The sequence below is a fragment of the Loxodonta africana genome, chromosome 14 (assembly GCF_030014295.1).
Source record: "Loxodonta africana isolate mLoxAfr1 chromosome 14, mLoxAfr1.hap2, whole genome shotgun sequence".
Taxonomy (NCBI): domain Eukaryota; kingdom Metazoa; phylum Chordata; class Mammalia; order Proboscidea; family Elephantidae; genus Loxodonta; species Loxodonta africana.
Genome location: NC_087355.1, coordinates 79,604,920 through 79,618,430, shown reverse-complemented (window position 1 = coordinate 79,618,430; position 13,511 = coordinate 79,604,920). Strand labels below are relative to the sequence as shown.

General features: G+C 45.4%; 1 protein-coding gene across 3 annotated transcripts in view; it reads left to right on the top strand.

The window, feature by feature from the left end:
* The window catches only part of ASAP1 (ArfGAP with SH3 domain, ankyrin repeat and PH domain 1), a 360,432-nt gene that overhangs the window by 41,659 nt on the left and 305,262 nt on the right, over positions 1-13,511 (top strand). For all 3 annotated transcript variants that reach the window (XM_064268087.1, XM_064268086.1, XM_064268091.1), the window contains exon 2: positions 1,530-1,615. In XM_064268087.1, coding sequence (XP_064124157.1) covers positions 1,557-1,615 — 59 coding nt within the window. In that variant the 5' untranslated portion in view covers positions 1,530-1,556. The remainder of the gene's footprint in view (positions 1-1,529; positions 1,616-13,511) is intronic.

The window sequence follows — 13,511 nt, the reverse complement described above, 5'->3', positions numbered from 1 at the left end:
TTTTAAAATTTTCCTTTCTGTATAGCAACCAATTGCTTATTTGGATCTGCATTTTTAAAAACAACTGCTAAAAAAAAAGTCTTTGACATTTGTGAGACTATTAGAAATTTGAACATTGAGTGGATATTTGATATCGAGGAACTATCATCATCTTTTTAGGTGTGGTTAAGAGTATTGAAGTTATATATATTTTAAAAGACTGTCTTTTAGAAGTATATGCTATAAAACCAAAAAAAAAAAAACAACAAACAAACCCAGTGCAGTCGAGTCGATTCTGACTCATAGCGACCCTATAGGACAGAGTAGAACTGCCCCATAGAGTTTCCAAGAAGCGCCTGGCGCATTTGAACTGCCAACCCTTTGGTTAGCAGCCGTAGTACTTAACCACTATGCCACCAGGGTTTCCATATGCTATAGTACAGCCGAAATAATGTCTGGGACTCGTTTCAAAATAATGTCGGGAGCAGGGGAAGCATTAGGGTGTGGGTGGGGTAGGGTTGAGTATGGATTGATGGTGATTGGGGCTGGGGGCTAGGTACATGGGGTTTATGATACACTTCTCTGTTTTTGTGTATGAACAGAATTCTTCATAATAAAAAGATTATTGTGGCTTCGGTATGGGAGACTGAATTTCAGAGGGGAAATGGTGATGAGAGGAGACCAGTTAGGAGGCAATTGTGATACTCAGATGAAAATGATGGGGGCTTGGCCTGGGTGATGTCAGCGGGGATGGAGAGGCATGGCTGGATTGGGAGATCTGGAAGAAGTAAGCTGGACAGGACTTGGGGATGGATTGGATATGGGGGTGAAGGAGACCGTGGGGTCAAGAGTGTTCCAGTTGCTGGCCCCAGATGGATGGAGATGCCACTGAGCTATGGATCACTGGAAGAAGACCAAGCTGCTTCCACATCCCACCTCTATCTCCCCTCCCTTCTGCAAATATTGAAGCTGTTCCCTTATGTAACACCTTTTATCCCAGACTTCTGCGCTCTGTGCACTCAGCAATTAATTAAGCTCTGGTATGCATGAATTAATTAAAATCCTCTCTCAGGTTCAGAGGGGCTGTCCTGAGATATATGTATCCATCTATACTGTCGGTCTCCTTCCTGGGGCTGATTTCTTTTGTCAGGGAACACCTTCGCTTTCCGGTGGGCACATAGCTGCAGCTGTCTGTCTGTGTGTGTCTGTCTTTCTGATGCACCTGTCAGCACACTTTAATTTCATGTTTAGGAGCCTAGGTCTAGGGAAGTTAATCACTTGTAAATTGCTCTCCAGCAGAGAGCTAGAAATAGAATGCAGGAAGGCTTCAGAGCACTAGCACAGAGTCATGATGATGGAGATGTCAGCCTAGAAGTGGAGAGCTGAAGGAGTGGCCTCCTGGTGGCTTTCTTGCATATTCCTGGACAGTCTCACTGCGGGGTAGGAGCTTCCCTAATGTGGCGCCCACCTCCAAATGCAATCACGTGTTGGTCTGAGTTAGTGTCTGCTGCCTGGTGTTGTTGGATGACTCTCATCACCTTCTTTTCCAGGTAATTTTCTAATGAGACGGCTGAGACATGAGATCTTCAGCCTCCCGGCTCTCCAGTTTTTCGTCGAGAGATTCACTATGGAATCGGTGAGTGGTCTCCAGCCCTCCCTGTCCAGAGAACCCAGCCTGGGAGATGTGGTGGTGGCATTCTTTTTGGGGGGCTTGAAATACAAACTTTGATCAAACCCTAGCTCTGGGATTTGACCAAGGTTCCATCTGGTGTGAAGATTAGTGAAGAAAAGCTCTCTGGCATTTATAGAGCGGTAGACTTTTCAAAGTGCTTTGTGTCACATCTTTGTGATCATGTGGCAGGGCAGTGGTACCAGAAAGAAGCCAGGAGTAGAAACAACAATGACTATGGCAGCAATGATACTGTATTTTTTACGCAAATAATGCATGCCTTCTACATTCGTTTGCCAACTGCTCCCTCCCCCTGTGAGGTATTTCGTAAGCGTGCTGTACTAATTTTTTTTTACAGCAACATGTAATTAAAAATTGGCATAGCATCGCTAATGAAAATACCTCGCCAGGGGAAAGAGCGGTTGTCAAACAAAAGTAGAAGGCACGTGTTACTCGTGCAGTTTTATCTGAGTCTACCATGTATGAGACTCTTTGGAAACTTTATTTCATTCAGTCCACTCAACAGTGCTGCCAAGTGGGAATTATTACATTTATTTTACGGATAAAGAACTTGCCCAGCTGTATTTGAAGTAAGTTTTTCCTGACCGCGAGACCCCTGCCTTTTTCCTCTATGCTATGTTACTCTTGGTAAAGCCATGTCTTGCCCCATTTTGCAGCTGGGAATACTGAGGCCTGATGCAGGGGCAAGTGCTGGAGAGCCTAAGGCGTCTGACCTCAGTGGGTAGAGGTTTGTGTTGGGGGGTGATAAGGAATTAGACTTGGCAGGAAGAGCCGAGAAAACTAGGCAGAGAAAGCTCATAGAATACAAGAATCTTAACATTATCAGAATAACTTGGCACAGGGTCCACTTGTTTTGGCCGGTGTTTCTGGGAGGTCAGCTTGGTGTGGTGGGAAGAGTGTGGGCACTGGAGACAGATGGAGTGGTTGAATCCTGGCCTTTCGTTGACTTGCTCTGTGACCTCAGGCGAGTCACTGACCTTCTCTGAGTGTTTTCTTGTCAGTAAAAGCGAGTAATGATGTTTATGTTTCAGGATTTTTATGTGGATTTGAAAAGAAGGTATGCATTAAAGTGTCTTGCATAAAGTAGGCACATGGATGTTGTAATTCTTATAACTTTTAGGATGAAAGCTTTTAAGGTTGATTAGACAAGCAAAAGCGTCCTGAGTGGGTGGGAGAGGTGAGAGGCTGGAGACTAGGCCAACCTGGCAAACTTTTAAGCGACCCAAACATAAGGTAACGAGAGACTGTGACCACCTTCCAGGGTAAACGAGCCTTTGCATGCTTATTTTTATAGTTTGTCTACTGTAGGATTACATAAAGTCATGTTTTCTTTCTTTTTTTTTAATCAAGAGTCTAGCACAAAGGGTGCATTAGTTTTATAAGTGTCTTTTTAAACCAAAACTCAAACCCATTGCCATTGAGTCAATTCTGACTCACAATGACCCTATAGCGCAGAGTAGAATTGTCCCACAGAGTTTCTAAGGCTGTAAATCTTTACGGAAGCAGACTGCCACATCTTTCTCCCATCCAGTGGCTAGGGGGTTCCAACTGCTGACCTTTCGGTTAGCAGCAAAGTGCTTAACTACTGTACCACCAAGGCTTCTCAGTGTCTTTTTAGGTGATGTTAATTATAATTGCAATAATTCGGCGCATTATTTAGGATTAGGTTTTGCTATGAGTGAAAATCTGAAAGAACATTAAAGAAGACAGACATGTAGTTCTCTCTTACTTAAAAGTTCTAACACAGGTGACACAGGGCTACTACTGCAATCTATGATATCAGGGACCAGGCCTTTTCGATCTTGTTTCTCTGCCATGTGGGCTTCTAGTCCCAAGGTCACCTCAGGGTCCAAACTGGCTGCTTCTGCTCCAGCCATCACATCTACCAGCAGGAAGAAGGAAGGAGAGGAAGGAAGGCAAGCCCCTTTCCTTTAAGGATGCTTCCTGGAAGTTGCACCTGCTGCTTCTGCTCATATTCCATAGGCCAGAATTTAATTCTCTGGCTCCACTTAGCTGCAAGGAGGACTGAGAGATGTAATTTTCATTCTGTGAAGCCATGTGCTTACCACAAATTGAGAGTTGTTATTATAGAGGAAAAAGAGAAAGATATTGGAGGACATTTGTCATGCTAATAGTTATTGGACAATTGCTACTGAAAGAAGAGACTCTGTAGCCAAACCGTGGGAGTTTGAGTCCTGGGTCTGTGGCTCTGCACTTATGTGACTTTGGAAAAGCTGCTTAGCCTCCCTGTGCCTCGATTTCTTCATCTGCAAAATTCTATTTTCCACAACCGTATAAAGGTTGTTTTGAGTATTAGATGAGTCAAAGTATTTGGAACAGTGCCTGGCACAGATTAAGTGCTATGTAAGTGTCAGCTATTACCACCACTACTACTTCTACTATTGCCACCACTGCTTTTACTAGTACTACTTCTGCTGTTACCACTGCAACCACTTCTGCTACCGCTGCCACTACTTCTACTGTTACCACTATTTTTGCTACTGCTATTACTACCACTTCTACTATTACTACTACTGCTGGCTCTACCATTATTACTGCTCTTCTAATGAGACAGCCTGCTGTTTTGCTGCTTTTAATATTACTAACACAGTCGCTTCTACTATTACTACTACTATTATTACTATTGCTGGTTCTACCATTATTACTGCTACAGCAGCTGCTTGTATTACTACTACTGCTACTTCTATTACTACTACTGTGGCTTCTACTATTGCTATTACTACTATTGCTACTACTGCTGGTTCTACCATTATTACTGCTACAGCTGCTGCTTCTATTACTGCTACTGCTGCTTCTAGTATTACTGCTACTACTGCTTCTAGTATTACTACTACTGTTGTTTCTATTATTGCAATTACTGTTATTACTACTACTGCTGGTTCTACCATTATTACTGCTACAGCAGCTGCTTGTATTACTACTACTGCTACTTCTGTTACTGCTACTGTGGCTTCTACTATTGCTATTGCTACTACTGCTGGTTCTGCCATTATGACTGCTATAGCTGCTGCTTCTATTACTGCTACTGCTGCTTCTACTATTACTACTGCTGATTTTACCATTTTGACTACTACAGCTGTTGCTGCTTTTGTTATTACTGCTGCCTCTATTACTACTACTTCTGCCATTACTACTATACCACTGTTGTTTGCCAGGCACTGCACAGGAATTTTTAGAATTTTATACTCATAGCATGGTGGGTATTATGTTCCCACCTTGAAGATGAGGGTCAGAGAGAATAAGTAACTTATCAGATCCCATGCAGATGGCAGGATGGTGGCTTATGGTGGGTGAGGGTGGGCTGGGATAGTGATTGGAAGGGAATATGTGGCAGACTTGTGAGGTTCTGCTAATGTTTCGCTTTCGGATCTGGGTGCTGGTTACCCGGGCCTAGGGCTTCCTTGAGTGCTGCATGTACAACAGGCGGCAGTTTTCTCTGTCTGTGTTATGCTTTAGTAAATCATGCTGTGCAGCTAGTAGTGGTAGAGCGTGATTCCAAAGCCTGCTCTCTTAACTCGAGTCCGAGCTCCTGCACCTTTATTTCCTCTGATTTATTCATTTATTTATGGGTTCATTTATCTGACTTGTAGCGATCAAATGTGTATTACTTATGTGCCAGGAACTGGGCTGGGTGCTCGAGAAACAAAGCCGCACGCAACAGACTCAGCCCCTGCCCTCATGGCACTCTGTCTAGAGGAAAGGGGACAGGTAAATGCCATGCAGAATGACACCCGCCAGGTTAAGCTCAGTGCAGGAGACTGGGAGGGGAGCTGGAAGGGGCCTGTAACTCAATCCAGCCCTGCAGACCCCAATCTGCTCAAATAATATAGATGTCCATCTCAATAGACCTATGTGATGGGGGAGGTTCCCACATCGTTGGGTGGGCTGAAGACATCAGAAAATCTAAAGCCGTTCCCTCTGCTCCCTGCTGGCGGGCACTGAGAAGGGGCCAGGTTTTCTTTTTCTGTTTGTTATCACTGTGACAGTTGTCGGCCTAGACCTGGCATGCCATGGAGCAGGCACTGGCTGGAGCTTGTGAGTTCATTAGAAAAGACGAGGAAGCTACAGGTGTAGGGAGACTTTCCACATTTATCACTACCCGAGTTCTGGCTGAGAATTTGCCTTTCCACCCCAGACATACTGAATTTGTCTTTCCACTCCAGATATACTGGATCAGAATCTACACTTTAACAAGATCTTCAGGTGAGATTCTGATTCAGTATATCTGGGATAAAAAACAAACCCATTGCTGTTGAGTCGATTCTGACTCATAGTAACCCTGTAGGACAGAGTAGAGCCATAGGGTTTCAGAGGAGTGGCTGGTAGATTTGAATGGCCTACTTTTTGTTTAGCAGCTGAGCTCTTAACCACTAAACCACCAGGGCTCCAGATGTGGGGTGGAAATACAATTCTCATCAAGGAGTCAAACTGGAAATGAACCTGGTTGGAAGCCCTGAGTACCAACCAACCCAAACCCAAACCCAGTGCTGTTGAGTCGATTCCGACTCATAATGACCCTATAGGACAGAATACAACTGCCCATTAGAGTTTCCAAGGAGCGCCTGGTGGATTTGAACTGCTGACCCTTTGGTTAACAGTCGTAGCACTTAACCACTATGCCACCAGGGTTTCCGCCCTGAGTACAGGGACCTCTTATTTCGTTTGTTTTGTTATTAAAATAAATGTATGGTTGAATGAATAAAATCATACCCCATGATCATGCATCTTTTACCCCTGGGAAAGGTCAAGAATAGGATCTGTTTCCTTTTTTTCACCCCACATACCGATGGGTGGAGGTGGGGGGCGGAGGGTAGGACCATGTAGAAGCTGAATCGAATTCAAAGCCAGCGGTAGAAATCAGCTGGCCTTATTTTCAGGATTTTGCTCCATACCTGAAAACAAGCTGGCCTAAACTTTGTTATTGTTTTTGTTAGGTACCATCTAGTTGGCTTCCACTCATAGTGACCCTATGCACAACAAAACAAAACACTGCCCCGTCCTGCACCATCCTCACAATCCTTGTTATGCTTGAGCCTGTTCTTGCAGCCACTGTGTCAAACCTCTTAAACCAAGTCCAAGGTCCCTGGTGGTGCAAACGGTTTGCTCTCGACCGCTAACCTAAACGCTCGCAGTCTGAACCCACCCAGCGGTGCTGCAGAAGACAGGCCTGGTGATTTCCTTCCATAAAGATTACAGCCAAGAAAACCCTACAGAGCATAGTTCTACTCTGTATCACATGGGGTTGCCATGAGTCAGAATTGAGTCAAAAGCAAGGGGCCTGTGTTTGGTTTTTTAAACCAAGCCCGTGAGAAACCTCAGACTTCCCCGCCCTCTCTGTGCCTTCCAGATGTCAAGGCAGAGGCCCCGTCATTATCATACCGCGGGCTGTCAGCCCAAATTGAATTTCCCTGAGCCCAGCTGATGTCCCCTTCTGGCCGCAGGGCAGGGTCAAGAATGAATGTGGTGCATGGACGGGAAATGTGTCCCTTGAGCTGAAGGCGGAAGCGCTGACCTCTTAACTCTGAGCTGCATTGCTAACATTACTGGAAGGATTGGAAAGCCTTATGGCTTCTGGGTGTAAAAGAAAATGTGTTTTTGAAAACATTATCCGAGTTCCAATGTGAAAGCCCTCTCAGTATAATTGAGGCTGTTTAAAATTCGACTTGTTATTTCATGGCATCAGTCATTTCTCAGTTACATGAAGGAAGGTGCTACTTAGATAGCGTTGGGATAGTAGGACCCTGGTCTTGGCTCCTTCTCTTCTTCAAAAGTTAGTTTCAGAGCTGCTGGGTAGAGCAAACTGTTAACCAAAAGGTTGGAGGTTCAAGCCCACCCAGTGGTACCCTGGAAGAAATGCCCGGTGATCTACTTCCGAAAAATCAGCCACGGAAAACCCTGTGGAGCACAGTTCTACTCTGATACACAAGGGGTCGTCATGGTCGGAATTGACTTGACGGTAGCTGTTTTGTTTTTTCTTTAACTGTGTTCCGGGTCAGGTGCTTCCAGGTCCCTCTTTGCATTGCCCTCCTACCCTCAGCACTACACAAGATGCAATAGGGTAGATTTTGAACCAAAGTTGTTCCGGAGCTGCGTCGCAAGGCCATGAAGACGGGTGTATTTCCCCGGCTCTTACTGGTACTGAATGCTTGCAGCTGGGACAGATGGTTATCAGCTTTGAATTTTGCTTTCCTTGTGTGGGCCAGTTAAGTAATCCCCAAGCGTTTACTTAAGCCCCAGGCACTGAGAATACAGACCTAAATAATACTAGTAGGGTTCCTGCCTTCAAGGCCCGCAGTGCGTGGCAGGGGAAAGCGACATGAAAACAGGTAATTTCAGTCCAATATGATAGGTGTAATAATATAACTTTAGATGGCATCTTATGGCTTGAATACAGTTAAAATTGTAGAACATGTTGACGAAATTTAGTGCCTTCACGTCAAACACATGGGGTACAGCATTCACGCGTCCTAGAATGTTTGGGCCAGAAGGAACTTTCCAGCACTGTTCAATAGAACTTTCTGTGATGACAGGACTGTTCTGTGTCTGTGGCGTCCAGAAGAGGTAGCCATCAGCCACACGTGGCTTTTGAGCACAGTAATGTGCCTCAAGCAACTAAGACACTCAGTTTTTAAATTTTATTTAATTTACCAAACCCAAACCAAACCCACGGCCATTGAGTTGAGTACGACTTATAGCAACCCTGTAAGACACAGTAGAACTGCCCCATAGGGTTTCCAACACTGTGGTACTGTGGTTAAGAGCTGGGCTGCTAACCAAAAGGTCAGTAGTTAGAATCCACCAGGTGCTCCTTGGAAACACTATGGGGCAGTTCTGCTCTGTCCTATAGGGTCGCTATGAGTCGGAATTGACTCGACGACGATGAGTTTGGGTTTTTTTTTTAATCTTTACAGGAACAGATTGCCACATCTTTCTCTTGTGAAGCAGCTGGTGGGTTCAAACCACCGGCCTTTTGGTTAGCAGCTGAGCGCTTAACCACTGCACCACCAGAGTTCCTAATTAATTTATAATTAAATTGAAATTAGCCACAAGTGTCTAGTGGCTACCAGGTTAGACAGCACAGTGATAGAGAGCATCCTTAGGAGGGTCTCAGACTTGAATATGCTTGTGAGCCACCTGGTGAACTGGTTAAAAAGCAGATTCCTGGGCCCAACCCCAGGTGTTTCAGATTGCTTAAGTCTGTAGTGGGGTCAAGGAATCTCCATTTTAACAACCATCACAGGTGATTCTGATGCAGGTATAGTTCGAGAAATGCCGAGTCCTTCGGTTTTCAAACTTTAGTATCCTCAGAGTATTTTCTTCAAGAGAAAACTGAAAAGAGAGCTTAGTGTGTAAAACAAATAAGAGCAGGGCTGCTGTGGTTTAAGTCGGGCAGGGACCAGAGCCCCATACACGTGGAGAGACCGTGCTCTACTCTCCTGGGAAGAGCTGAGATTTCTTGCAACAGAGCTCATACCGAGCTCAACTGGTACAACCACACCACTTCATTGATCAGAAGCCCTGTGAAGGCAAGATAAGGTTTGGTTTTCTAGTAGCCCAAACCTTGCCAGAACCAATTTAAAACCAACACCTAGTTCTGGAAATGGAAGTTGAAGCAAAAGCACACTTAGTGAGCCATTTTCTTCTTTGTGGAGGAGCCCTGGTGGCACAGTGGTTAAGTGCTCAGATGCTAACCGAAAGGTTGACAGTGTGAACCTACAGGCAGCTAGTCAGGAGAAAGATGTGGCAGTCTGCTTCTGTAGACATTTATGGCCTTGGAACTCTATGGGGCAGTTCTACTCGGTCTAGGGTCGCCGTGAGTTGGAATCGACTAGATGGCAATGGGTTTTTTTGTTTTTTTCTTCCTTGTGTATTAATCAGCTATCTCAGTAGCCTCATGTGGAGGACTTGCAGAGCAGTGGTTAAGAGCACAGGCTCTGTCTGACCCAGACGTGACTGCCAGGCCCAGCCTGGGAACCTACTGGATGGTCCTGGACAAGTGTCCTCTGTAAAGCAGAAAATCATAATATCTGCTGCGTGAGACAATACATGTAAAACCCAGTGTCTAGCACTTAGCATTAATTGTTATAGCAATAGCAGCAACGGTAGCAGTGATGATAACAATAATAGCCAGCACTTACTGTGAGCCAGACACTTTCACTTTTCTAAACATTTGCTGTTTATTAACTCATTTAATCCCTACAACCATCCTGTGATATCCACACCATTGTTACCTCCACTGTAAAGGCAGGCAGACCTCAGGGAGGAATGTAAAGTTCGTTAAGGCTACCATCACTGGCATGTGGCAGAACTGGAACTCACTTGCAGGGAATCTGGCCCTGGAGCCAGCACTTCTCCTTGCTGTATTATGTCCCCAGGCTCGAAGAAAGACCTTCTGAGATAAGGTTCTTGCTCCCAGCCTCCTGTGGCTGTAAATCTCAAAGCTTGGGAATTATCCAACAAGTCACCTCTGCTTCCAGGAGACTGTAACCCAGCTGACCACCCTCCCTCTGAAAACCCTGTCTCCCGTGACACCATGCCCGCTTGGATTTCTTCTTGTGCCTGTGCCCCTCTTTCTGTCTCAGTCGGGTTCCCCTCACCCCACCCAACCTCAAAATGTCATCATGCCCTCCTGTCTCTACTCTCTTCTGGGTAACTCCTCCAGCCCCTGGGCTTTGTAGACCACCTGTCTGCTAACCACTCCCAGATCACATCTCCAGCTGAACCTGTCCTCTGAGTTCCTGACTCAGTTCTCTCAAATGCCTAAGTGTCTCCATTTGGATATCTGGCAGGCACCTCACATTTAATATGCCCAGCATGGGTTAGTCTCCCCACTCTTTGCACGGGATCATGGTCCACCACGACCTCCCCTTGCTTGCACATCTTACTTAGAATAAAATGCAGATTCCTTGCCATGGCCTGCAAAGACCAGCAAGATCCAGCCCCTGACTACCCCTGCACCCGCCCGTTCCTCCATAGGCTTCCGCACACTGGCTTTCTTTCTGTTCTTCAAACACAGCCAGCGCCATCCTGTCGGGGGACTTGGCTTCACGTTGTTTCCTCTGCCTGCAGGGCCTCCTTCCTGCACTTCCTGGCCCTCAGTCCCCTGCTTTTCACAGGGGTGACTCCTCATCCTGGAGTCTCAGCTTACATGCCGTTTCCCTAGGTTTTCTTCACCACCTACTATGGATTGAATTGTTTTGCCCTCAAAATATGTGTTGGAATCGTAACCTCTCTACCTGTGGACGCGATTCCACTGGAGAATAGGGTTTTCCGTATTATGTTAATGAGACCCTATCAGTGTAGGGTGTGTCTTAAACCTACTTTGGAGCTATAAAAAGCAGAATAGGCACAGAGAAGCAGGCACAAATGTGGAAATCTCCAAGGTACACTGAGAACGCTAGAGAAGCTGAGACAAGGCTTTTTCCCCAGAACCGGACAGAGAAAGCCTTCCCTTAGAGCCAGTGCCCTGAATTTTGACTTCTAGCCTCTTAAACTGTGGGACAATAAATTTGTTTGTTAAAGCTACCCACCCACTTGTGGTATTTCTGTTACAGCAACACTAAGGAGCTAAGACACCACCCCAGCTTTTACTCTTTCTGGCTGCTCCTTGTATGTTTTCTTCATTGCACTTGTAATAATCTGGAATTATTTATTTACTTGTGTATTATCCTCCAATTTGTGTATTATCTGCTCCCAACAGACAACAGTGATGACTGCTTTGTCCATGAGTCTTATCCCAGTGCCTGCCCTGGTGCCTGGCACATAGTTGATGTTCAATAAATACTTGTGGTTGAAGTCACACTAATGGCACCTGCTAAGTCAATCATGAACATAAGATGCCAATTCTATGCTTGTTACTAGTAGAATCCTTTCACAGCGGAGCTTGTTCTTCATAGGTGTATGCAAGTGATTGAAAATTGGATGGAACCTGGGCTTTTTTTTTATGGACCTTGGTCTCTATTTTCACATTTCTCCTTGTTGGGCCATCCGAAGTGTTAGTACTTCCAAAGATACTCTGAGGGAAAACAGCAGCTTCGGATACCCAATCCATAGTAGAGTTGACTTGATTTTGATTTAAAATGGAAACTATGAGCTAATGCGTTTTACAGATTTGAGTGGAGGACAATTTTATCTGGAAAAAGGAAAAAATGTGGAGCACTTTGTGTGGGTACCATATGTAACACCAAAAGCTCCTAAGAGGGATTCTCTGCAAATATTTGGGGTTTGGTGCTCATAAACAATGACATGGGTTTTCCTGAGAACTGAGAACTGTGGCAACAGCGAAATCACTTCCAAAGTGAAAACGTGCTTGCCAGGCTGACGTGTAGAGTGACTGTTTTTGGCTGAGGCACCGAACTCCTGAAAATTGAGGTTTGCAGAGTAACTACAGACAGGTCATTAGTATGACTGACTGCGGGGAGCCCCCCCACAATTCTTTGTTGTTTCTTCCTTTTCATCAGCAGCTACATAATTGACAGATAGGCTCCAGAGGCACAGACAGTGGTGAGGTGAGTCCCTTTCTAGCTGCTTCTCCAGTGTGAGGTGCAGTTGTTGGAAATTTCTAAACAGTGCAAGTTGGGTAAGAACCAAAAAAACCAAACTCATTGCTGTCTAATTGATTCCAACTCAGAGCAACCCTGTAGGACAGAGTAGAACTGCCCCATAGTGTTTCCAAGGCTGTAATGTTTATGGGGACCCCTGGTGGTGCAGTGGTTAAGAGCTCAGGCTACTACCTAAAAGGTCAGCAGTTTGAATCCACCAGCCACTCCTTGGAAACCCCATGGGGCAGTTCTACCATGTCTTATAGGGTCGTTATGAGTTGGAATTGACTCACAGCAGTGGGTTTGGTTTGATTTTTTGGAATCTTAATGGAAGCAGACTGCCAAGTCTTTCTCCAGAGGAGTGGCTGGAGGGTTTGAACTGCCCACCTTTCAGTTAGCAGCTGAGTGCTTAACCACTGGGCCACCAGGGCTCCTTTGGTAAGAGAGGAGAGTAGAAATGGAGTTTTCAGCAGTAATGAGTAGTTGTATGAGTCAGCATGATTTTAGTTTTAGGTGATAGAAACCCAACTCGAGCTGGCTTAAGCAATAAAGGAATTCACTGGCTCACATAAGAGAGGTGTCCAGGGTAAAATTCAGAGTTTGGCTTCTTTGTTTTTCTCCCTCCTCTGCATCCCCACTGAATCTTTCTCCCTGCTCATCTCTCAGCTGTGTTTTATTCTCAGAATCTCCATGTGGTGGCTTCCAGAAGTCCCTGTCCTACAGCTAACAGTTTAACCCCAGTAGATCAGAGCTTTTCTTCCCAGAAGTTCCAGCAAAATCTCTGAGTTGATTCCCATTGGTCCAAGTTGAGTTGCCTGCCCCACCCTGTGTCATTCTCTGGATAAGGTGATGGAACATTCTGCTACCTGCCCATCCCTAGAGTTGGGAGATGTTGACGGTCAGTACCATAGGAACCACTGGACCGAGAGCAGGGAAATGGTGGTTCACTCAATGGGAACTTGGATTGCAATCACCAGAAGAGATATTGGATGCTGGGCAGGTGAAAACTAAATGTCTGCTCCACTAACCAAGTACTGTAGCTAGGGAGAGCCAGTAGCTCAAGTTCAAGTCAAGTTCCTTAGGGATACGTTCAAGAGTCTCTGTTCTGCATCAGCCCCTTTAAGTAACCCCAAACGCACCTCTCCCAGCCAGCATCCTCCCTGTTCAATCACCTCTGGAAGTGCTCCAGGCTCTCTCTCTCTCTCTCTCTGTGTGTGTGTGTTTCGAGTCAATCTCCTGTTTCCCACCTCTTAATTTTAATTCATCCGGTTGCATCAAAC